Source organism: Nerophis lumbriciformis, linkage group LG18 (assembly GCF_033978685.3).
Source record: "Nerophis lumbriciformis linkage group LG18, RoL_Nlum_v2.1, whole genome shotgun sequence".
NCBI classification, from domain to species: Eukaryota; Metazoa; Chordata; class Actinopteri; order Syngnathiformes; family Syngnathidae; genus Nerophis; species Nerophis lumbriciformis.
In genome coordinates this window covers 4,384,876-4,410,014 of record NC_084565.2, presented here as the reverse complement: position 1 = coordinate 4,410,014, position 25,139 = coordinate 4,384,876, and the positions used below count along the sequence as shown (strand labels likewise).

The window sequence follows — 25,139 nt, the reverse complement described above, 5'->3', positions numbered from 1 at the left end:
TGCCACAGGCTGATTGCCTCCATGCCACACCGCATTGATGCAGTAAACCGTGCAAAATGATTCCCAACCAAGTACTGAGTGCCTTAATTGACTTTTTCAAATGTTTGATTTTGTTTTGCTGTTATAAATCTTTTTTTTTTTACTTGGTCTGAGGAAATATTCTAATTTTTTGAGATGGGATTTTTGAGTTTTCTTAAGCTGTATGCCATAATCAGCAATATTAAAATAATAAAAGGCTTGCAATATTTCAGAATGTATGACATTTTTGTTTTTTTAATTGCATTACAGAAAATAAAGAACTTTATCACAATATTCTAATTTTCTGAGACAGTCCTATATGAGTACCTATTTTCTATTGTTTCATTGAAAATAAAACAGCAAAGTCCATTTGGCTGTCATCTGTTTTAATTATGAGACACAATTGTGTCAAAGTCATGATTTTATTTTTGTCATGCTTGAAATAAGAAATGATTACTTTAAAAAAGTAGTTTTATACTTGTGAGTGTTGATGACACAGCTTTGCATCAGTTGATATTCTAGTTTCAAGCATGTTTTACTCAATATAGGTCAGGGGTGCTCACACTTTTTCTGCAGGCGAGCTACTTTTCAATTGATCAAGTCGTGGGGATCTACCTCATTCATATATATCATTTATATTTACTTATTTATGAAATATATGTTTTTGTTAACAAGTTAAAGGTGTTTAATGATAATGCAAGCATGTTTAACACATATAGTTAATATTGTTAATAAATTAAAGGTGTTTAATGATAATACAAGCATGTTTAATACATATAGTTAATATTGTTAACAAGTAAAGGGTGTTTAAAGATAATGAAAGCATATTTAACTCATATAGTTAATATTGTTAAAAAATTAAAGGTGTTTAATGATAATACAAGCATGTTAAATACATATAGTTAATATTGTTAACAAGTTAAAGGTATTTAATGATAATACAAGCATGTTTAATACATAGTTACTATTGTTAAAAAATTAAAGGTGTTTAATGATAATACAAGAATGTTTAATACATATAGTTAATATTGTTAACAAGTTAAAGGTGTTTAAAGATAATACATGCATGTTTAACACATATAGATTCCTTTCTTTCATGAAGACAAGAATATAAGTTGGTGTATTACCTGATTCTGATGACTTGCATTGATTGTAATCAGACAGTGGTGCTGATAAGGTCCGCATTTTCGAATGGAGGAGAAAAAAAATCCTCCTTTCTGTCCAATACCACATGAAAGTGGTTGGTTTTTGGCATCTTATTTGTCCAGCTTCCGTACTCCTTTGTATACACTTTACAAGAAATACATTGTCGGCAAACTCCGTAGCTTGCTAGCTTGTGCACGCCAGCTTTCTGAGACTCTTATTTTGTTAGCGCAACTGTGCAGTCGGTCTTTGGAGTTTTGACGACAGGTACGGCGCCAGAGTCTGTTGAAATAAAGTGTTTCTCGCCTTCCAGTCGGTAATTTTAATGAGCTGGCAGCAGCCAGCGTCATCTCAGAAGACCCTCGGGTGCCGTGAATGTCAATCAAGTGACGAAAATGACGTCATTGTGAAGATTTATGATCGCTCATTTTTAGGACTATTTTTTTAATGCCTGGCTGGTGATCGACTGACACACCCTCCGAGATCGACCGGTAGCTCGCGATCGACGTAATGAGCACCCCTGCCCTAGGGTAAACTGGGTGTGACACACGGCACACTGACAAAGCTTAACCTATTGTGACTATAACAATCTACAAGGTTAATGTAGGTTGCTTCTCTTTCTCCCCCTCCATTTTTCTGCATTCTTTCGTATCTCAAGTTATCATTACGTATATGAATTGTTGCATTTAAACAACTGTATTGTTGATAATAAAGGTAAATTATTGGTATTGTTCATTATCAATAGCGCTATTTCTATTGGTATTTGTATTGATCCATTTGTAGTGTAATAATGCTCATTGTCATTTCTGTATTATTTTTTATTTTTCGCTATTACTTTTACCATCATATTTGTACATGTCGTATTTGCTGATGTTGTTCTATTGTTGTTGTTGTTGTTTGCTGTTGTTGTTTTTGTCTCTCTGTCTAATCCCCCTCTTGTCCCCACAATTTCCCCCTCTGTCTTCTTTTTTTTTCTCTTTCTATCCCCTCCTGTTCCGTCCCGGCTGCACTAAATGATAATATAAATACATTTAATAAAGTCAAATACAAATAAGGCAACAAGAGAAGTATCCTACACTTCTCTTTTGTAAAGTAAATCTGAACAGCCGAAATGGGCATCTACATCAACTATATGATTTGCCTGAGAAGCTGGACAGGACACAAAAAAAAAAAAAAATTTTTTTTTTATTTTTTATTTTTTTTTAATAATGAAATGCGATCTACCAATACTACCTTTGCGATCGACTGGTAGATCGCGATCGACGTATTGAGCACCCCTGATATAGGTCATACAATCTCAGCAACAAGCTGTAATCTCTTACTGAGATCATTTAGGACCAGAACCCTTAAAACAAGTAAAACACACTAACATAAAATTTGCTTAGTGAGAAGAATTATCTTATAAGACAGAAAATAAGCAAATATCACCCTTATTTGACCTATTTAATCTTACTTAGATTTCAGTTTTTGCAGTGTGGTAGCTGGCATTCTGCTGCACACAACCTTATGCCAGGTGACAATTCTCTCCACAGCCGATAAAGTGCGGCCACACGCACCAGGCGTACATAGCCGGCGCAGCAGACTGTGAGGGAGACTACCAGCTGGATGTTGACGTGTCCGGACTCATCTTCTCCCATCACCCGCTCTTCAGTCGCGAGCACGTCCAGGGGGCACGCCTGGCCCAGCTGTACGACCAGTACCTAGACAGGCAGCGCAACAAGCTGGCAGAGCACCTCACGGACAAGGTGAACCTTTCTTTCCTCCCGCGACCCACGCTACATGATACTGAGGATGTGTGTGGTGCAGCTGAACGGGCTGAGGAACACCATGAGAAACATGCTGGAGATCCACAGTGAGCAGAGCCTCTCTCAGGCCATGCAGCAGAGGATCGTGGAGTACGGCGTGGAGATCAAGTGAGTGGCTCACTTTTTAGGATGGAAACTGTTAGAATAATTGTTTGTAAGTTATCACAAAAAACTTTGTTACATTGAGTTCTGTCAGGTGAGAAGACAAAAGCTGTCTTTGAAACTTACCAAGAAGAATGCTCGTAAAACTCCACTGTGTAAGGGGAGAGCCACATGAAGGGTTTTCTGTTTTCTCTCATGTATGGTAATCAACAGAAGGATGTTGTTCTAGCCCAGGGGTCGGCAACCCAAAATGTTGAAAGAGCCATATTGGACCAAAAATACAAAAACAAATCTGTCTGGAGCCGCAGAAAAATTAAAAGCCATATTACATGCAGATAGTGTGTCATGAGATATAAATTGAATTAAGAGGACTTAAAGGAAACTAAATGAGCTCAAATATAGCTACAAACGAGGCATTATGATGCAATATGTACATATAGCTAGCCTAAATAGCATGTTAGCATCGATTAGCTTGCAGTCATGCAGTGACCAAATATGCCCGAATAGCACTCCCCACAAGTCAATAACATCAACAAAACTCACCTTTATGCATTCATGCACAACGTTAAAAGTTTGGTGGACAAAATGAGACAGAAAAAGAAGTGGCATAAAACACGTCCTAGAAAGTCGGAGAAAGTTATACATGTAAACAAACTACGGTGAGTTCAAGGACCGCCAATATTAGTAGGACAAAACGGCGCTCGCCAAATACTCGAATCAGTGAAGCACGTTTAATATAAACAGTGGGATTTATAACAATTAGGGAGGTTTGTGTCATGTTTGGCCTCCGACAGAAACCATATTAAAACAAAAAATAAATTATTTCCCCTCATGTTTTTCCATTTTTTTATACATCTTTGGAAAAGCTACAGGGAGCCACTAGGGCGGCGCTAGAGCCGCGGGTTGCCGACCCCTGTTCTAGCCCAAGTACTTCAAAGCGGAGAGATGACAGGATCTGCCCAATTTCCAAACGAACTCTTTTTGAACTATTTTATGGACCTCTTTTTGAACTATTTTACGAACTCTTTTTCAACTGACCTTTTCTGTGAATTGTTTACGACCTTTTCTGTGAACTTTTTGCGACCTTTGTCCTTTGGAAACAGCCGTGGCCATGTGGTCGGGGAGGGTCCAAAATAAAAGAAGGAGGCATACAATCTTTTAGAGACTCAGAGAGTATGGGGTAACGGACTGTCTTATTGTGGCGGTTCGCTCCCTGTATAATCAGTGTTAGAGCTTGGTCCGCATTGCTGGCAGTAAGTCGGACCCGTTTCCAGTGAGGGTTGGTCTCCGCCAGGGCTGCCCTTTGTCACCGATTCTGTTCATAACCTTTATGGACAGAATTTCTAGGCGCAGTCAGGGCGTTGAGGGTATCTGGTTTGGTGGCTGCAGGATTAGGTCTCTGCTTTTTGCAGATGATGTGGTCCTGATGGCTTTATCTGGCCAAGATCTTCAGCTCTCACTGGATCGGTTCGCAGCCGAGTGTGAAGCGACTGGGATGGGAATCAGCACCTCCAAGTCCGAGTCCATGGTTCTCGCCCGGAAAAGGGTGGAGTGCCATCTCCGGGTTGGGGAGGAGATCTTGCCCCAAGTGGAGGAGTTCAAGTACCTCGGAGTCTTGTTCACGAGTGAGGGGAGAGTGGATGGTGAGATCGACAGGCAGATCGGTGCGGCGTCTTCAGTAATGCGGACGCTGTATCGATCCGTTGTGGTGAAGAAGGAGCTGAGCCGGAAGGCAAAGCTCTCGATTTACCGGTCGATCTACGTTCCCATCCTCACCTATGGTCATGACCGAAAGGACAAGATCACGGGTACAAGCGGCCGAAATGAGTTTCCTCCGCCGGGTGGCGGGACTCTCCCTTAGAGATAGGGTGAGATGCTCTGTCATCCGGGGGGAGCTCAAAGTAAAGCCGCTGCTCCTCCACATCGAGAGGAGCCAGATGAGGTGGTTCGGGCATCTGGTCAGGATGCCACCCGAACGCCTCCCTAGGGAGGTGTTTAGGGCACGTCCGACCGGTAGGAGGCCACGGGGAAGACCCAGGACACGTTGGGAAGACTATATATCCCGGCTGACCTGGGAACGCCTCGGGATCCCCCGGGAAGAGCTGGACGAAGTGGCCGGGGAGAGGGAAGTCTGGGCTTCCCTGCTTAGGCTGCTGCCCCCGCGACCCGACCTTGGACAGGCGGAAGAAGATGGATGGATGGATGGATGGATGGCATACAATCTTTTGGCAGAGTGTGCTGGAGATTGTAGAAGGATACAATGTCCGGGGCGACTCTCCTCAATATATTGAGTCCAAATTGAATTCTGTCTCTGTTTAATTCTTTGCCTCTCGTCTTGTTTAATAGATGTCATCAGTGTTTGCACCTGACAGAAACTATTCCTCCTCTTGCTCAATTTTCCCCAGGAACACACGGCAGCTGCGAGACAGCGAGCAGGAGAAGGACAGAGCTCTGCTGAAGAGCCTGGTCAAAGTGTGGAAGGAGATCAAGTCCTTGAGAGAGTTCCAGAAGTTTACCAACACACCTTACAAGCTCTGCCTCAGAAGGTGTTTTTTTTTTAAGTCCAGACTTCAGTCGTGACCAAACATCATCATTCATATTCAACTTGTGTTGTCCAGGGAGAACGTAGACCGGCAGAGCGACGAGCAAGAGTACGAGAAGGAAGTCCTGGCAGAGGTGTGGGAGCTGGAGGCTGAGGAAGACGTGGACTACCAGAGGAAGCTGGCAGAGTACAAGAAGCAGCTGGACCAGTGGAAGACGTGGAGGAGGAAACAGGTAAAGGACACCAGGTGTACCTAATGAAAGGGCCGGGGTTGCATCCGGCTCCCGGTTCGTCGTGACATGTTCACGTTACACCTTTTGACAGAAATCCCAAAAGAAGCAGAAGAAGAAGAAGAAGAAGAAAGGACAACCGCAAGAAGAAACAGAAGAAGATGAAAACGACCCAGACGCGAGTGAATCAGACGGGGCCGTGGATGATGGTCCCCCGAAGCCGGAGCCCCCGGAGAAGTTGGACTTTGACGCCATAGAGCAGCAGGTCAGGGAGAAGGCGTCCAGAATACGCCGGAAACCTGGCGAGGCCATTCTCATCCCAGAGATGTCTGCTTCCGGAAAGATCTCAGCGGCAGACCTCTGCCCCAAGTGAGACAGTAGTATTATACGTATGTAGTTTATTATACTGCATTATGACCACAGTAATACTATTATCTTGTATTTTGATATTATTATTACTACTAATATTATACTGCATTATGACCCCAGTAATACTATTATCTTGTATTTTGATATTATTACTACTACTAATAATATACTGCATTATGACCACAGTACTGCTATTATCTTGTATTTTGATATTATTACTACTAATAATATACTGCATTATGACCACAGCAATACTATTATCTTGTATTTTGATATTATTACTACTACTAATATTATAATGCATTATGACCACAGTAATATTGTTATCTTGTATTTTGATATTATTACCATTACTAATATTATACTGCATTATGACCACAGTAATACTGTTATTTTGTATTCTGATATTATCACTACTACTACTAATATTATACTGCATTATGACCACAGTAATACCATTATCTTGTATTTTGATATTATTACTACTACTAATATACTGCATTATGACCACAGTAATACTATTATCTTGTATTTTGATATTATTACTACTAATGTTATACTGCATTATGACCACAGTAACGCTATTATCTTGTATTTTGATATTATTACTACTAATATTATACTGCATTATGACCACAGCAATACTATTATCTTGTATTTTGATATTATTACTACTACTAATATTATAATGCATTATGACCACAGTAATACTGATATCTTGTATTTTGATATTATTACCATTACTAATATTATACTGCATTATGACCACAGTAATACCATTATCTTGTATTTTGATATTATTACTACTACTAATATTATACTGCATTATGACCACAGTAATACTATTATCTTGTATTTTGATATTACTACTACTATTATACTGCATTATTACCAGAGTAATGATATTATCTTGTATTTTGATATTATTACTACTAATATTATACTGCATTATGACCACAGCAATACTATTATCTTGTATTTTGATATTATTACTACTACTAATATTATAACGTATTATGACCACAATAATACTGTTATCTTGTATTTTGATATTATTACCATTACTAATATTATACCGCATTATGACCACAGTAATAATATTATCTTGTATTTTGATATTATTACTACTACTAATATTATACTGCATTATGACCACAGTATTACTGTTATCTTGTATTTTGATATTATTACTACTAATATTATACTGCATTATGACCACAGTAATACTATTATCTTGTGTTTTGATATTATTACTACTAATATTATACTGCATTATGACCACAGTAATACTATTATCTTGTATTTTGATTAGATGCTACGCTTCTGGTTCTCAGAGCTCGAAATTGTTCATGTGGTTCTAACATGTCAGCAGGAGACCATTTCCAGACGTTCTCAGAGCTTGAGATGGTTCATATAGTTCTAACATGTCAGCAGGAGACCATTCCCTGAGGTTCTCAGAACTCGAGATGGTTCATAGGGTTCTAATATGTCAGCAGGAGACCACTCCCTGAGGTTGTCAGAGGTTGAGATGGTCCATGTGGTTCTAACATGTCAGCAGGAGACCACTCCCTGAAATTGTCAGAGGTCGAGATGGTTCATATGGTTCTAACATGTCAGCAGGAGACGACTCCCTGAGGTTGTCAGAGGTCGAGATTGTTCATATGGTTCTAACATGTCAGCAGGAAACCACTCCCTGAGGTTCTCAGAGCTCGAGATGGTTCATGTGGTTCTAACATGTCAGCAGGAGACCACTTTCTGAGGTTCTCAGAGCTTGAGATGGTTCATATAGTTCTAACATGTCAGCAGGAGACCATTCCCTGAGGTTGTCAGAACTCGAGATGGTTCATATGGTTCTAATATGTCAGGAGGAGACCACTCCCTGAGGTTGTCAGACGTTGAGATGGTTCATGTGGTTCTAACATGTCAGAGGTCGAGATGGTTCATATGGTTCTAACATGTCAGCTGGAGACCACTCCCAGAGGTTCTCAGAGGTCGAGATGGTTCATATGGTTCTAACATGTCAGCAGGAGACCACTCCCAGAGGTTCTCAGAGGTCGAGATGGTTCACAGGGTTCTAACATGTCAGCAGGAGACCACTCCCTGAGGTTCTCAGAGCTCGAGATGGTTCATATGGTTCTAACATGTCAGCTGGAGACCACTCCCAGAGGTTCTCAGAGGTCGAGATGGTTCATATGGTTCTAATATGTCAGCAGGAGACCACTCCTTGAGGTTGTCAGACGTTGAGATGGTTCATGTGGTTCTAACATGTCAGAGGTCGAGATGGTTCATATGGTTCTAACATGTCAGCTGGAGACCACTCCCAGAGGTTCTCAGAGGTCGAGATGGTTCATATGGTTCTAATATGTCAGCAGGAGACCACTCCCTGAGGTTGTCAGAGGTTGAGATGGTCCATGTGGTTCTAACATGTCAGCAGGAGACCACTCCCTGAAATTGTCAGAGGTCGAGATGGTTCATATGGTTCTAACATGTCAGCAGGAGACGACTCCCTGAGGTTGTCAGAGGTCGAGATTGTTCATATGGTTCTAACATGTCAGCAGGAAACCACTCCCTGAGGTTCTCAGAGCTCGAGATGGTTCATGTGGTTCTAACATGTCAGCAGGAGACCACTTTCTGAGGTTCTCAGAGCTTGAGATGGTTCATATAGTTCTAACATGTCAGCAGGAGACCATTCCCTGAGGTTGTCAGAACTCGAGATGGTTCATATGGTTCTAATATGTCAGGAGGAGACCACTCCCTGAGGTTGTCAGACGTTGAGATGGTTCATGTGGTTCTAACATGTCAGAGGTCGAGATGGTTCATATGGTTCTAACATGTCAGCTGGAGACTACTCCCAGAGGTTCTCAGAGGTCGAGATGGTTCATATGGTTCTAACATGTCAGCAGGAGACCACTCCCAGAGGTTCTCAGAGGTCGAGATGGTTCACAGGGTTCTAACATGTCAGCAGGAGACCACTCCCTGAGGTTCTCAGAGCTCGAGATGGTTCATATGGTTCTAACATGTCAGCTGGAGACCACTCCCAGAGGTTCTCAGAGGTCGAGATGGTTCATATGGTTCTAATATGTCAGCAGGAGACCACTCCTTGAGGTTGTCAGACGTTGAGATGGTTCATGTGGTTCTAACATGTCAGAGGTCGAGATGGTTCATATGGTTCTAACATGTCAGCTGGAGACCACTCCCAGAGGTTCTCAGAGGTCGAGATGGTTCATATGGTTCTAATATGTCAGCAGGAGACCACTCCCTGAGGTTGTCAGAGGTTGAGATGGTCCATGTGGTTCTAACATGTCAGCAGGAGACCACTCCCTGAAATTGTCAGAGGTCGAGATGGTTCATATGGTTCTAACATGTCAGCAGGAGACGACTCCCTGAGGTTGTCAGAGGTCGAGATTGTTCATATGGTTCTAACATGTCAGCAGGAAACCACTCCCTGAGGTTCTCAGAGCTCGAGATGGTTCATGTGGTTCTAACATGTCAGCAGGAGACCACTTTCTGAGGTTCTCAGAGCTTGAGATGGTTCATATAGTTCTAACATGTCAGCAGGAGACCATTCCCTGAGGTTGTCAGAACTCGAGATGGTTCATATGGCTCTAATATGTCAGGAGGAGACCACTCCCTGAGGTTGTCAGACGTTGAGATGGTTCATGTGGTTCTAACATGTCAGAGGTCGAGATGGTTCATATGGTTCTAACATGTCAGCTGGAGACCACTCCCAGAGGTTCTCAGAGGTCGAGATGGTTCATATGGTTCTAATATGTCAGCAGGAGACCACTCCCTGAGGTTGTCAGAGGTTGAGATGGTCCATGTGGTTCTAACATGTCAGCAGGAGACCACTCCCTGAAATTGTCAGAGGTCGAGATGGTTCATATGGTTCTAACATGTCAGCAGGAGACGACTCCCTGAGGTTGTCAGAGGTCGAGATTGTTCATATGGTTCTAACATGTCAGCAGGAAACCACTCCCTGAGGTTCTCAGAGCTCGAGATGGTTCATGTGGTTCTAACATGTCAGCAGGAGACCACTTTCTGAGGTTCTCAGAGCTTGAGATGGTTCATATAGTTCTAACATGTCAGCAGGAGACCATTCCCTGAGGTTGTCAGAACTCGAGATGGTTCATATGGTTCTAATATGTCAGGAGGAGACCACTCCCTGAGGTTGTCAGACGTTGAGATGGTTCATGTGGTTCTAACATGTCAGAGGTCGAGATGGTTCATATGGTTCTAACATGTCAGCTGGAGACTACTCCCAGAGGTTCTCAGAGGTCGAGATGGTTCATATGGTTCTAACATGTCAGCAGGAGACCACTCCCAGAGGTTCTCAGAGGTCGAGATGGTTCACAGGGTTCTAACATGTCAGCAGGAGACCACTCCCTGAGGTTCTCAGAGCTCGAGATGGTTCATATGGTTCTAACATGTCAGCTGGAGACCACTCCCAGAGGTTCTCAGAGGTCGAGATGGTTCATATGGTTCTAATATGTCAGCAGGAGACCACTCCTTGAGGTTGTCAGACGTTGAGATGGTTCATGTGGTTCTAACATGTCAGAGGTCGAGATGGTTCATATGGTTCTAACATGTCAGCTGGAGACCACTCCCAGAGGTTCTCAGAGGTCGAGATGGTTCATATGGTTCTAATATGTCAGCAGGAGACCACTCCCTGAGGTTGTCAGAGGTTGAGATGGTCCATGTGGTTCTAACATGTCAGCAGGAGACCACTCCCTGAAATTGTCAGAGGTCGAGATGGTTCATATGGTTCTAACATGTCAGCAGGAGACGACTCCCTGAGGTTGTCAGAGGTCGAGATTGTTCATATGGTTCTAACATGTCAGCAGGAAACCACTCCCTGAGGTTCTCAGAGCTCGAGATGGTTCATGTGGTTCTAACATGTCAGCAGGAGACCACTTTCTGAGGTTCTCAGAGCTTGAGATGGTTCATATAGTTCTAACATGTCAGCAGGAGACCATTCCCTGAGGTTGTCAGAACTCGAGATGGTTCATATGGCTCTAATATGTCAGGAGGAGACCACTCCCTGAGGTTGTCAGACGTTGAGATGGTTCATGTGGTTCTAACATGTCAGAGGTCGAGATGGTTCATATGGTTCTAACATGTCAGCTGGAGACCACTCCCAGAGGTTCTCAGAGGTCGAGATGGTTCATATGGTTCTAACATGTCAGCAGGAGACCACTCCCAGAGGTTCTCAGAGGTCGAGATGGTTCACAGGGTTCTAACATGTCAGCAGGAGACCACTCCCTGAGGTTCTCAGAGCTCGAGATGGTTCATGTGGTTCTAACATGTCAGCAGGAGACCACTTTCTGAGGTTCTCAGAGCTTGAGATGGTTCATATAGTTCTAACATGTCAGCAGGAGACCATTCCCTGAGGTTGTCAGAACTCGAGATGGTTCATATGGTTCTAATATGTCAGGAGGAGACCACTCCCTGAGGTTGTCAGACGTTGAGATGGTTCATGTGGTTCTAACATGTCAGAGGTCGAGATGGTTCATATGGTTCTAACATGTCAGCTGGAGACCACTCCCAGAGGTTCTCAGAGGTCGAGATGGTTCATATGGTTCTAACATGTTAGCAGGAGACCACTCCCAGAGGTTCTCCGAGGTCGAGATGGTTCACAGGGTTCTAACATGTCAGCAGGAGACCACTCCCTGAGGTTCTCAGAGCTCGAGATGGTTCATATGGTTCTAACATGTCAGCTGGAGACCACTCCCAGAGGTTCTCAGAGGTCGAGATGGTTCATATGGTTCTAATATGTCAGCAGGAGACCACTCCTTGAGGTTGTCAGACGTTGAGATGGTTCATGTGGTTCTAACATGTCAGAGGTCGAGATGGTTCATATGGTTCTAACATGTCAGCTGGAGACCACTCCCAGAGGTTCTCAGAGGTCGAGATGGTTCATATGGTTCTAACATGTCAGCAGGAGACCACTCCCAGAGGTTCTCAGAGGTCGAGATGGTTCACAGGGTTCTAACATGTCAGCAGGAGACCACTCCCTGAGGTTCTCAGAGCTCGAGATGGTTCATATGGTTCTAACATGTCAGCTGGAGACCACTCCCAGAGGTTCTCAGAGGTCGAGATGGTTCATATGGTTCTAATATGTCAGCAGGAGACCACTCCCTGAGGTTGTCAGACGTTGAGATGGTTCATGTGGTTCTAAAGTGTCAGCAGGAGACCACTCCCAGAGGCTGTCAGAGGTCGAGATGGTTCATATGGTTCTAACATGTCAGCAGGAGACCACTCCCTGAGGTTCTCAGAGCTCGAGATGGTTCATGTGGTTCGAACATGTCAGAGATGTACTTTGGCACAAGACCATGAGAAGACTTGTACACAAGGAGAGATGGTTTAAAGTATATTCTCTGAGCAACAGGAAGTCAGTGCAGTACCTAAGCCATGAACTAATATGGTCATATTTCCTGGTTCTAGTCAGGACTCGAGCAGCAGCATTCTGGATGTACTGCAGCTGCTTTACAGCTGGTTGAGGGAGCTCAGTGAGAAGGCCATGACAGTAGTCTAACCTGCTGTAGACCAAGGCATGGATCAGTCTTTCTAAGTTTGATTCAGACATTATTCCTCTGGTTTTAAAAATGTTTCAGGTGGCCTAGTGACAGCATTTACAGGTTGAACAAGAGGGGTCCTAGAATAGAGACCTGAGGAACCCCACAGGTCATAGCCATTTGGTCAGAGACACAGTTACCAATTCCAACAAAGTATGTCCTGTGATAGAGACAGGACTTGAACCAGTTAAAAACAGAACCAGATATTCCCACCCAGTGTTCTAACCTCAGTATGAAGATAGTATGGTCAACTGTGTCAAAGGCAGCGCTCAGGTCCAGCAAAACCAAGACTGAGACTCTTCCTGCGTCTGTGTTCAGGCGGATGTCATTTGCCACCTTGATCCAAGCAGTTTCAGTCCTGTGGTGGAACTAAAACCTGACTGGGAAGTATCAAACACATTGTTCTACAGGAGAAAGTCACCAAGCTGTTGGTGTACAAACTTGTTCCAGAACTTTGACCAAAAATGTCAGCTTTGATATGGGCCGGTTAGTTCTTCAGTCCTGTGACATCAAGACCGGTCTTCTCTGGGAGGAGCTTAATGACAGCAGTTTTTATGGTCTTCGGGAAAGTTCCGGTCTGAATTGAGATGTCAACTAGATGAGAGAATTGTGGTAACAAACTGCTCAGCACAGACTTTAGACATCTGGTGGACACATTTTGTCTATCTGCGATTCATTTTGAGTGAAGTGTTAACAAACTGGGATTATTGCAGACCTAATTTTGATATTAATCACACTTCTTTGAATTGTTTACAAAATGTAAACTCTAAATTCAAACAACAGTAAACATTTTCAACCCCTCTTTAAAGATTTTAATTCAAAAGGTTCAAATGTTTTTAATGCTGATGTTTTCAAATATAATGAAATAACAACGTCCCATGAACACACCACGGGCACACCACAGACACACTATACCGTGCAGGGGCGGTATAGCTTGGTTGGTAGAGTGGCTGTGCCAGCAACTTGAGGGTTCCAGGTTCGATCCCCGCTTCCGCCATCCAAGTCACTGCCGTTGTGTCCTTGGGCAAGACTCTTTACCCACCTGCTTCCAGTGCCACCCACACTGGTTTAAATGTAACTTAGATATTGGGTTTCACTATGTAAAAGCACTTTGAGTCACTAGAGAAAAGCGCTATATAAATATAATTAACGTCACACATCGTGGAAAAACAGTGGAAACACCATGGAAACACCGTGTACACACCGTGTACACACCATGGACACACACACCGTGGAAACACCTTTGACACACCATGGCCACACTATGGCCACACCATGGAAACACCATGGACACACCATGGCCACACCATGGACACACATACCGTGGAAACACAGTAGAAACACCTTTGTCACACCATGGAAACACCATGGACACACACCACGAAGACGCCACAGACACACACGCCACGGACACACACACCATGGACACACACCACGAACACGCCGCGGACACACACGCCACGGACACACACACCATGGAGACAGCTATACTGTGCAGGGGCGGTATAACTCGGTTGGTAGAGTGGCTGTGCCAGCAACTTGAGGGTTCCAGGTTCGATCCCCGCTTCTATCCAAGTCACTGCCGTTGTGTCCTTGGGCAAGACGTTTTACCCACCTGCTTCCAGTGCCACCCACACTGGTTTAAATGTAACTTAGATATTGGCTTTCACTATGTAAAAGCGCTTTGAGTCACTAGAGAAAAGCGCTATATAAATATAATTCACTTCACACATCGTGGAAACACCATGGACACACCATAGAAACACCATGGACACACCATGGCCACACTATGGACACACACACCATGGACACACACATCGTGGAAACATAGTAGAAACACCTATGACCCACCATGGACACACACACCGTGGAAACACAGTAGAAACACCATTGACACACCATGGCCACACCATGGAAACACCATAGACACACCATGGAAACACCATGGACACACACACACCGTGGAAACACAATAGAAACACCATTGACACACCATGGCCACACCATGGAAACACCATAGACACACCATGGACACACTATGGCCACACCATGGAAACACCATGGACACACCATGGCCACACCATGGAAACACCGTGTACACACCATGGACACACACACAGTGGAAACACAGTAGAAACACCTTTGACACACCATGGACACACACCACGAACACACCACGGACACACACATCACGGACACACACACCAAGGACACAGCTATACCGTGCAGGGGCGGTATAGCTCGGTTGGTAGAGTGGCTGTGCCAGCAACTTGAGGGTTCCAGGTTCGATCCCCGCTTCCATCCAAGTCACTGCCGTTGTGTCCTTGGGCAAGACGTTTTACCCACCTGCTTCCAGTGCCACCCACACTGGTTTAAATGTAACTTAGATATTGGCTTTCACTATGTAAAAGCGCTTTGAGTCACTAGAGAAAAGCGCTATATAAATATAATTCAATTAACACATCATGAAAACACCATGGACACACCGAGGACACACACACCGTGGAAACACAGTAGAAACACCTTTGACACACACACCGTGGAAACACAGTAGAAACACCATTGACACACCATGGCCACACCATGGAAACACCATGGCCACACCATGGAAACACCATGGACACACACACCGTGGAAACACAGTAGAAACACCATGGACACACACACACACACACACACCACGGACACACCGCAGACACACTGTGGACACACTATGGAAACACCATGGACACACACACCGTGGAAACACAGTAGAAACACCTTTGACACACCATGGACACACCATGGAAACACCATGGACACACACACCGTGGAAACACAGTAGAAACACCATGGACACACACACACACACCATGGACACACACACACACACACCATGGACACGCCGCGGACACACCATGGAAACACCATGGACACACCATGGACACACACACCGTGGAAACACAGTAGAAACACCTTTGACACACCATGGAAACACCATGGACACACACACCATTGACACTATGATGACAATATGAAACTAGAGTAGCAGCCAGTGTTGGAACTCAGAAGATGTTTGTTGACTCTTTCAGGGGGGAAATCGCTCGCAGAGAGGATGTTGCCAAACGCTCTGTTTTCATAAAGGTCCTCTACAACGACAAGGAAGTGTCCCAGACCAACAGCCGGACCCTCAACTCCGACTTCAAAGTGCACTTTGGCCAGATTTTCAACCTGAAGATCGTCAACTGTCCCAAAAGTATCACTTTGCAGGTACGGTATGCAACAGAAGAAGCATGTCACCTCACATGTTGGTGTTGTCAACCTCTTCCTGGGTGTGCACCCGCGCAGGTGTTTGAGGAGGTGGCCTCGTCCTGCTCCCTCCTGGCACAGGTCTACGTGCCCGTGCCAGGCTCCTCGGTGGTGGCGGGCAGTGCCCCTATGGAGGAGTTTGAGTTCAGCAGCAAGCAGAGGGTGATGTTTGACCACGAGGGCGTGGGCAGCGGTAAAGTGACACACTCACCACAAACTGACCTGTGCTTAGCAACCTTCCGACACAATCCTTTGTAAACCAAGACCCCCACCAAGACTAAATGATCTTAAGTTGGATCAGCAGTGTCTTGTAATCAGACCATATTTTCGGTATATCAGATGGAATTTTTACCTGACATGTTTGGACTGTCATCTGCAGTCTTCTTCAGAAGGGTCACCTGACCACTGTGAAGTGTTGCCTATCAGCTGTTCTTATAGGCGTGGCCAATCAGGCACACCTGTCAGGTCTACCTGGTTGGCAAAATATTCAACCTGTTCAGGAATGATGTGCTCTCCTTCAACAACAGTAGAAGAGAAAGTCAAACACAAATACAAATAGACGGAATAGAAATTGAAAGAGTAAATTAAAACCAAATTTCTAGGTATAATGATTGATGATAAATTGAACTGGAAATCTCATGTACAAATATACAACATAAAGTAGCAAGAAACACGTCAATAATCAATAAAGCAAAACTAGAGATGTCCGATAATATCGGACTGCCGATTATATCTACGGTTTTTCACACACATCAGTGAATGCAATTCATACTTGGTCAACAGCCATACAGGTCACAGTGAGGGTGGCCGTATAAACAAGTTTAACACTGTTACAAATATGTGCCACACTGTGAACCCACACCAAACAAGAATGGCAAACACATTTCGGGAGAACATCCGCACCGTAACACAACATAAACACAACAGAACAAATACCCAGAAGCCTTGCAGCACTAACTCTTACCCCCCCAGGAATTTCATGTTTTTTTCTAACCTTATTTACAGCCTTTTTTAGTGCGATGATTCCTTTCACATTTTTCAACCCATTTCAACCGTTCCACTGTCAAAACATTCCACTTAGTCAGGACAAAAAACATGTTGGTTTAAGACCTTAAAAAAATCCAGTTTTTCCCCAGATTCAGTAATACCATTTTTCAAATAAAAAACTGTTACTACTTCAACATTTCTTGACCGATTTAAACAATTCCAACACCAAGCAATTCAGCTCATTCAGGACATTTATGCTCCTAATCATTTTCAAAAAAATCCCGCTTTTCTCCAAATTCCCAAATTTCCAGGAAGTTCTCATTGAAATGAATGGGACCTTTTTCCAAGTTGCACAATTCCCACATTTTTCAAACTTTCCAAACCGTTCCACTCATCCTGGACATTCAAACGAACACTTCCCAAACTCCAAACAAAATTCTGGTTTTCCTGGAAATTCAAACTTTTCAACATTGAAACCATTCCAACATTCCGACTATTCTTACATTCATACTACCGGTACATTCTGTCAGCATTTCACTTCAACTTCAGCATTGGAGCATTCACACATCATCTAGTTCTTCTTCTTCTCCAGATTTTGGCGCGCTATACCTTCCACATTTTTCATCCATTTTTCCCTTGACAAATTCCAAAAATTCCCAGATTTCCCAGAATTACAGGTTTTCCGGGACATTTTTCCCATTCAAAATGAATTGCCCATTTTTCAAACTTCCACCATTTCCAAATTTTTCAACCGATTCAAACCATTCCACCTTCAACCTATTAACATAACATATTCATCCTGGACATTCAAAAAAATTCCAGGAATTCCCAGAATTCCCCTTTTTTCTGTTGACTACTCCTTTCACATTTTTCAAACCACTTCAACCGTTCTACCGTCGAAACATTCCACTTATCAGGGAAAAAAAATTAAATAGTTTTTTGAACTGGAAAAATTCCCGGTTTTCCTGGAATTCCGTCATAGCATTTTTAAATTAAAACTGTTCTACTTGATCGATTTAAACAATTCCAACAACAACCAATTCAGCTCATTCAGGACATTCATGCTCCTATTCATTTTCAAAACAATCCTGCTTTTCCCCAAATTTCCAGGAAGTTCCCATTGAAATGAATGGGACACTTTTCCAAGTTGCACAATTCCCACATTTTTCAACCAATTCAAACCATTCCAACATCAACACATTCCACTCATCCTGGACATTCAAACTAACACTTTCCCAAGTTCCAAACCAAATTCCGGTTTTCCTGGAAATTCAAACTCTTCAACATTGAGACCATTCTAACATTCAAACTAGTCTTACATTCATACTACATTCTGTCAGCATTTCAGTTCAACTTCAGCATTGGAGCATTCACACATCATCTAGTTGTTCTTCTTCTCCAGATTTTGGCGCGCTATACCATCCACATTTTTTATCCATTTTTCTCTTGACAAATTGCAAAAATTCCCAAATTTCCCAGAATTCCAGGTTTTCCGGGACACTTCAAAATGAATTGCCGATTTTTCAAACTTCCACCTTTTTCAACCTATTCAAACCATTCCACCTTCAACATAACATTCATCCTGGACATTCAAACTATAATTTTTCGAAGTTAAAATTTTTTCCAGGAATTCCCAGAATTCCCCTTTTTTCTGTTGACTACTCTTTTTCACATTTTTCAAACCACTTCAGCCTTTCTACCGTCGAAACATTCCTCTTATCAGGAAAAAATGTTTTAATAGTTTTTTGAACTGGAAAAATTCCCGGTTTTCCTGAAATTCCAGGAATTCCGTAATACTATTTTTAAATTAAAACTGTTACTACTTCCACATTTCTTGATCGATTTAAACAATTCCAACATCAACCAATTCAGCTCATTCAGGACATTCATGCTCCTAATCATTTTCAAAACAATCCTGCTTTTCCCCAAATTTCCAGGAAGTTCCCATTGAAATGAATGGGACACTTTTCCGAGTTGCACAATTCCCACATTTTTCAACCTATTCAAACCATTCCAACATCAACACATTCCACTCATCCTGGACATTCAAACTAACACTTTCCCAAGTTCCAAACCAAATTCCGGTTTTCCTGGAAATTCAAACTCTTCAACATTGAGACCATTCCAACACTCAAACTATTCTTACATTCATACTACATTCTGTCAGCATTTCAGTTCAACTTCAGCATTGGAGCATTCACAGATCATCTAGTTCTTTTTCTCCAGATTTTGGCGCGCTATACCTTCCACATTTTTCATCCATTTTTCCCCTGACAAATTCCAAAAATTCCCAGATTTTCCAAAATTCCAGGTTTTCCGGGACATTTTTCCCATTGAAATTGAATTGCCCATTTTTCAAACTTCCACCATTTCCACATTTTTCAACCGATTCAAACCATTCCACCTTCAACATATTAACATAACATATTCATCCTGGACATTCAAACTATAGTTTTTCGAAGTTCAAAAAAATTCCAGGAATTCCCCCTTTTTCTGTTTATTACTCCTTTAAACATTTTTTCAAACCACTTCAACCATTCTACCGTCGAAACATTCCTCTTATGAGGAAAAAAAATTTAATTGTTTTTTTAACTAGAAAAAATCCCGGTTTTCCTGAAATTCCAGGAATTCCATAATACCATTTTTAAATTAAAACTGTTACTACTTGATCGATTTAAACAATTCCAACATCAACCAATTCAGCTCATTCAGGACATTCATGCTCCTAATCATTTTCAAAACAATCCTGCTTTTCCCCAAATTTCCAGGAACTTCCTATTGAAATGAATGGGACACTTTTCCAAGTTGCACAATTCCCACATTTTTCAACCTATTCAAACCATTCCAACATCAACACATTCCACTCATCCTGGACATTCAAACTAACACTTTCCCAAGTTCCAAACCGAAATTCCGGTTTTCCTGGAAATTCAAACTCTTCAACATTGAGACCATTCCAACATCCAAACTATTCTTACATTCTTACTACATTCTGTCAGCATTTCAGTTCAACTTCAGCATTGGAGCATTCACACATCATCTAGTTCTTCTTTTTCTCCAGATTTTGGCGCGCTATACCTTCCACATTTTTCATCCTTTTTTCCCTTGACAAATTCCAAAAGTTCTCAGATTTCCCAGAATTCCAGGTTTTCCAGGACACTTTTCCCATTCAAAATGAATTGCCCATTTTTCAAACTTCCACCATTTCCACCTTTTTCAACCGATTCAAACCATTCCACCTTCAACATAACATTCATTCTGGACATTCAAACTATAATTTTTCGAAGTTCAAAAAAATTCCAGGAATTCCTAGAATTCCCCTTTTTTCTGTTGACTACTCCTTTCACATTTTTCAAACCACTTCAACCGTTCTACCGTCGAAACATTCCTCTTATCACGAATAATTATTTTATTGTTTTTTGAACTGGAAAAATTCCCGTTTTTCCTGAAATTACAGGAATTCCGTAAGACCATTTTTAATTTAAAACTGTTATTACTTCCACATTTCTTGATTGATTTAAACAATTCCAACATCAACTAATTCAGCTCATTCAGGACATTCATGCTCCTAATCATTTTCAAAACAATCCTGCTTTTGTCCAAATTTCCAGGAAGTCATCTAGTTCTTCTTCTTCTCCAGATTTTGGCGCGCTATACCTTCCACATTTTTCATCCGATTCAAACCCTTCAGCCTATTCGAGAATCGCGTGCTTTTCCCTTGACAAATTCCCAGATTTCCTAGAATTCCAGGTTTTCCTGGACATATTCCCAATCAAAATGAATTGTCCATTTTTCAAACTTCCACCATTTCCACATTTTTCAACCGATTCAAACCATTCCACCTTCAACATATTAACATAACATATTCATCCTGGACATACGAAATATAATTTTTCAAACTTCCAAAAAATTCCAGGAATTCTCCTTTTTTCTGTTGACTACTCCTTTCACATTTTTCAAACCACTTCAACCGTTCTACCGTCGAAACATTCCTCTTATCAGGAAAAAAAATTAAATTGTTTTTTGAACTGGAAAAATTCCTGGTTTTCCTGAAATTCCAGGAATTCCGTAATACCATCATCTAGTTCTTCTTTTTCTCCAGATTTTGGCGCGCTATACCTTCCACATTTTTCATCCATTTTTCCCTTGACAAATTCCAAAAGTTCCCAGATTTCCCAGAATTCCAGGTTTTCCAGGACACTTTTCCCATTCAAAATGAATTGCCCATTTTTCAAACTTCCACCATTTCCACCTTTTTCAATCGATTTAAACCATTCCACCTTCAACATAACATTCATCCTGGACATTCAAACTATAATTTTTCGAAGTTAAAAAAAATTCCAGGAATTCCCAGAATTCCCCTTTTTTCTGTTGACTACTCCTTTCACATTTTTCAAACCACTTCAACCGTTCTACCGTCAAAACATTCCTCTTATCACGAATAATTATTTTATGGTTTTTTGAACTGGAAAAATTCCCGGTTTTCCTGAAATTCCAGGAATTCCGTAATACTATTTTTAATTTAAAACTGTTATTACTTCCACATTTCTTGATTGATTTAAACAAATCCAACATCAACCAATTCAGCTCATTCAGGACATTCATGCTCCTAATCATTTTCAAAAAACTTTCCCCTAAATTTCCAGGAAGTTCCCATTGAAATGAATGGGACACTTTTCCAAGTTGCACAATTCCCACATTTTTCAACCAATTCAAACCATTCCAACATCAACACATTCCACTCATCCTGGACATTCAAACTAACACTTTCCCAAGTTCCAAACCAAATTCCAGTTTTCCTGGAAATTCAAACTCTTCAACATTGAGACCATTCCAACATCCAAACTATTCTTACATTCATACTACATTCTGTCAGCATTTCACTTCAACTTCAGCATTGGAGCATTCAGACCTCATCTAGTTGTTCTTCTTCTCCAGTTTTTGACGCGCTATACCTTCCACATTTTCCATACGATTCAAACCGTTCAGTCTATTCGAGAATCGCGTGCTTTTCCCTTGACAAATTCCCAGATTTCCTAGAATTCCAGGTTTTCCGGAACATTTTTCCCAATCAAAATGAATTGCCCATTTTTCAAACTTCCACCATTTCCACATTTTTCAACCGATTCAAACCATTCCACCTTCAACATATTTTCGAAGTTCAAAAAAATTCCAGGAATTCTCCTTTTTTCTGTTGACTACTCCTTTCACATTTTTCAAACCACTTCAACCGTTCTACCGTCGAAGCATTCCTCTTATCAGGAAAAATTATTTTATTGTTTTTTGAACTGGAAAAATTCCCGGTTTTCCTGAAATTCCAGGAATTCCGTAAGACCATTTTTAATTTAAAACTGTTATTACTTCCACATTTCTTGATTGATTTAAACAATTGCAACATCAACTAATTCAGCTCATTCAGGACATTCATGCTCCTAATCATTTTCAAAACAATCCTGTTTTTGTCCAAATTTCCAGGAAGTCATCTAGTTCTTCTTCTTCTGCAGATTTTGGCGCGCTATACCTTCCACATTTTTCATCCGATTCAAACCGTTCAGCTTATTCAAGAATCGCTGGCTTTTCCCTTGACAAATTCCAAAAATTCCCAGAATTCCAGGTTTTCCTGGACATTTTTCCCAATCAAAATGAATTGTCCATTTTTCAAACTTCCACCATTTCCACATTTTTCAACCGATTCAAACCATTCCACCTTCAACATATTAACATAACATATTCATCCTGGACATACGAAATATAATTTTTCAAACTTCCAAAAAATTCCAGGAATTCTCCTTTTTTCTGTTGACTACTCCTTTCACATTTTTCAAACCACTTCAACCGTTCTACCGTCGAAACATTCCTCTTATCAGGAAAAAAAATTAAATTGTTTTTTGAACTGGAAAAATTCCTGGTTTTCCTGAAATTCCAGGAATTCCGTAATACCATCATCTAGTTCTTCTTTTTCTCCAGATTTTGGCGCGCTATACCTTCCACATTTTTCATCCATTTTTCCCTTGACAAATTCCAAAAGTTCCCAGATTTCCCAGAATTCCAGTTTTTCCAGGACACTTTTCCCATTCAAAATGAATTGCCCATTTTTCAAACTTCCACCATTTCCACCTTTTTCAATCGATTTAAACCATTCCACCTTCAACATAACATTCATCCTGGACATTCAAACTATAATTTTTCGAAGTTAAAAAAAATTCCAGGAATTCCCAGAATTCTCCTTTTTTCTGTTGACTACTCCTTTCACATTTTTCAAACCACTTCAACCGTTCTACCGTCAAAACATTCCTCTTATCACGAATAATTATTTTATGGTTTTTTGAACTGGAAAAATTCCCGGTTTTCCTGAAATTCCAGGAATTCCGTAATACTATTTTTAATTTAAAACTGTTATTACTTCCACATTTCTTGATTGATTTAAACAAATCCAACATCAACCAATTCAGCTCATTCAGGACATTCATGCTCCTAATCATTTTCAAAAAACTTTCCCCTAAATTTCCAGGAAGTTCCCATTGAAATGAATGGGACACTTTTCCAAGTTGCACAATTCCCACATTTTTCAACCAATTCAAACCATTCCAACATCAACACATTCCACTCATCCTGGACATTCAAACTAACACTTTCCCAAGTTCCAAACCAAATTTCGGTTTTCCTGGAAATTCAAACTCTTCAACATTGAGACCATTCCAACATTCAAACTATTCTTACATTCATACTACATTCTTACAGCATTTCAGTTCAACTTCAGCATTGGAGCATTCACACCTCATCTAGTTCTTCTTCTTCTCCAGATATTGGCGCGCTATGCCTTCCACATTTTCATCCGATTCAAACCGTTCAGCCTATTTGAGAATCGCTGGCTTTTCCCTTGACACATTCCAAAAATTCCCAGATTTCCCAGAATTCCAGGTTTTCCGGGACATTTTTCCCATTAAAAATGAATTGCCCATTTTTCAAACTTCCACCATTTCCAAATTTTTCAACCGACTCAAACCATTCCACGTTCAACATATTAACATAACATATTCATCCTGGACATTCAAAAAAATTCCAGGAATTCCCAGAATTCCCCTTTTTTCTGTTGACTACTCCTTTCACATTTTTCAAACCACTTCAACCGTTCTACCGTCGAAACATTCCTCTTATCAGGAAAAAAAAATTAAATTGTTTTTTGAACTGGAAAAATTCCCGGTTTTCCTGGAATTCCGTCATACCATTTTTAAATTAAAACTGTTCTACTTGATCGATTTAAACAATTCCAACAACAACCAATTCAGCTCATTCAGGACATTTATGCTCCTAATCATTTTCAAAACAATCCCGCTTTTCCCCAAATTTCCAGGAAGTTCCCATTGAAATGTATGGGACACTTTTCCGAGTGGCACAATTCCCACATTTTTCAACCTATTCAAACCATTCAAACCATTCCAACATCAACACATTCCACTCATCCTGGACATTCAAACTAACATTTTCCCAAGTTCCAAACCGAAATTCCGGTTTTCCTGGAAATTCAAACTCTTCAACAACATTCAAACTATTCTTACATTCATACTACATTCTGTCAGCATTTCAAATAAAATGCATTCTTCATCTTCCCATATGTTGTCTTGTTTATATGTGATCCGGTCTCCTCTTGGTCAGATGTTCCACTCTCCTTCGTGGCCGACGGCAGCAACCGAGTGGTCCTCCTGACTTCTGGCAAGGTGTCGTGCTGCGTGTCCTGGGGGGTCGGCGAGGACGACCTGCCGCTGGCGCCTCCCGTGTCTCAGATCCTGGGCAGCGTACTCGGGTAGGAGATCTTGATTGTGTAACAATGCCGTTTAAGTACTTGTTGTCTTTTGTGTATTTCAGTGGTCACCCTGAAGCCGCCGCCCACATTGGACCATCTGGACTGGCTGACATGAAGAAAATTGGAGAGTGGGCCGCACAGTCTCGTCTGGACCCAAATGATCCCAAAAACACTTCCATCATGCAGCTCCTCAAAGTGAGCCTCTGAGAAGGTCCCCTCGTCGTCCGTGTGGTGTGTTTACATGTGTGTTTGTTTACACGTGTGTGTGTGTGTGTGTGT

The 25,139-nt window shown here is 41.6% G+C and overlaps 1 protein-coding gene across 6 annotated transcripts in view; it reads left to right on the top strand.

Moving 5' to 3' along the window:
* Positions 1 to 25,139, top strand: part of cc2d2a (coiled-coil and C2 domain containing 2A) — a 110,100-nt gene that overhangs the window by 30,806 nt on the left and 54,155 nt on the right. For all 6 annotated transcript variants that reach the window (XM_061977493.2, XM_061977494.2, XM_061977497.2 and 3 more), the window contains exons 13-21: positions 2,694 to 2,906; positions 2,968 to 3,074; positions 5,474 to 5,614; positions 5,687 to 5,843; positions 5,935 to 6,209; positions 15,853 to 16,030; positions 16,109 to 16,262; positions 24,713 to 24,860; positions 24,923 to 25,055. In XM_061977493.2, the coding sequence (XP_061833477.2) occupies positions 2,694 to 2,906; positions 2,968 to 3,074; positions 5,474 to 5,614; positions 5,687 to 5,843; positions 5,935 to 6,209; positions 15,853 to 16,030; positions 16,109 to 16,262; positions 24,713 to 24,860; positions 24,923 to 25,055 (1,506 nt within the window). The remainder of the gene's footprint in view (positions 1 to 2,693; positions 2,907 to 2,967; positions 3,075 to 5,473; positions 5,615 to 5,686; positions 5,844 to 5,934; positions 6,210 to 15,852; positions 16,031 to 16,108; positions 16,263 to 24,712; positions 24,861 to 24,922; positions 25,056 to 25,139) is intronic.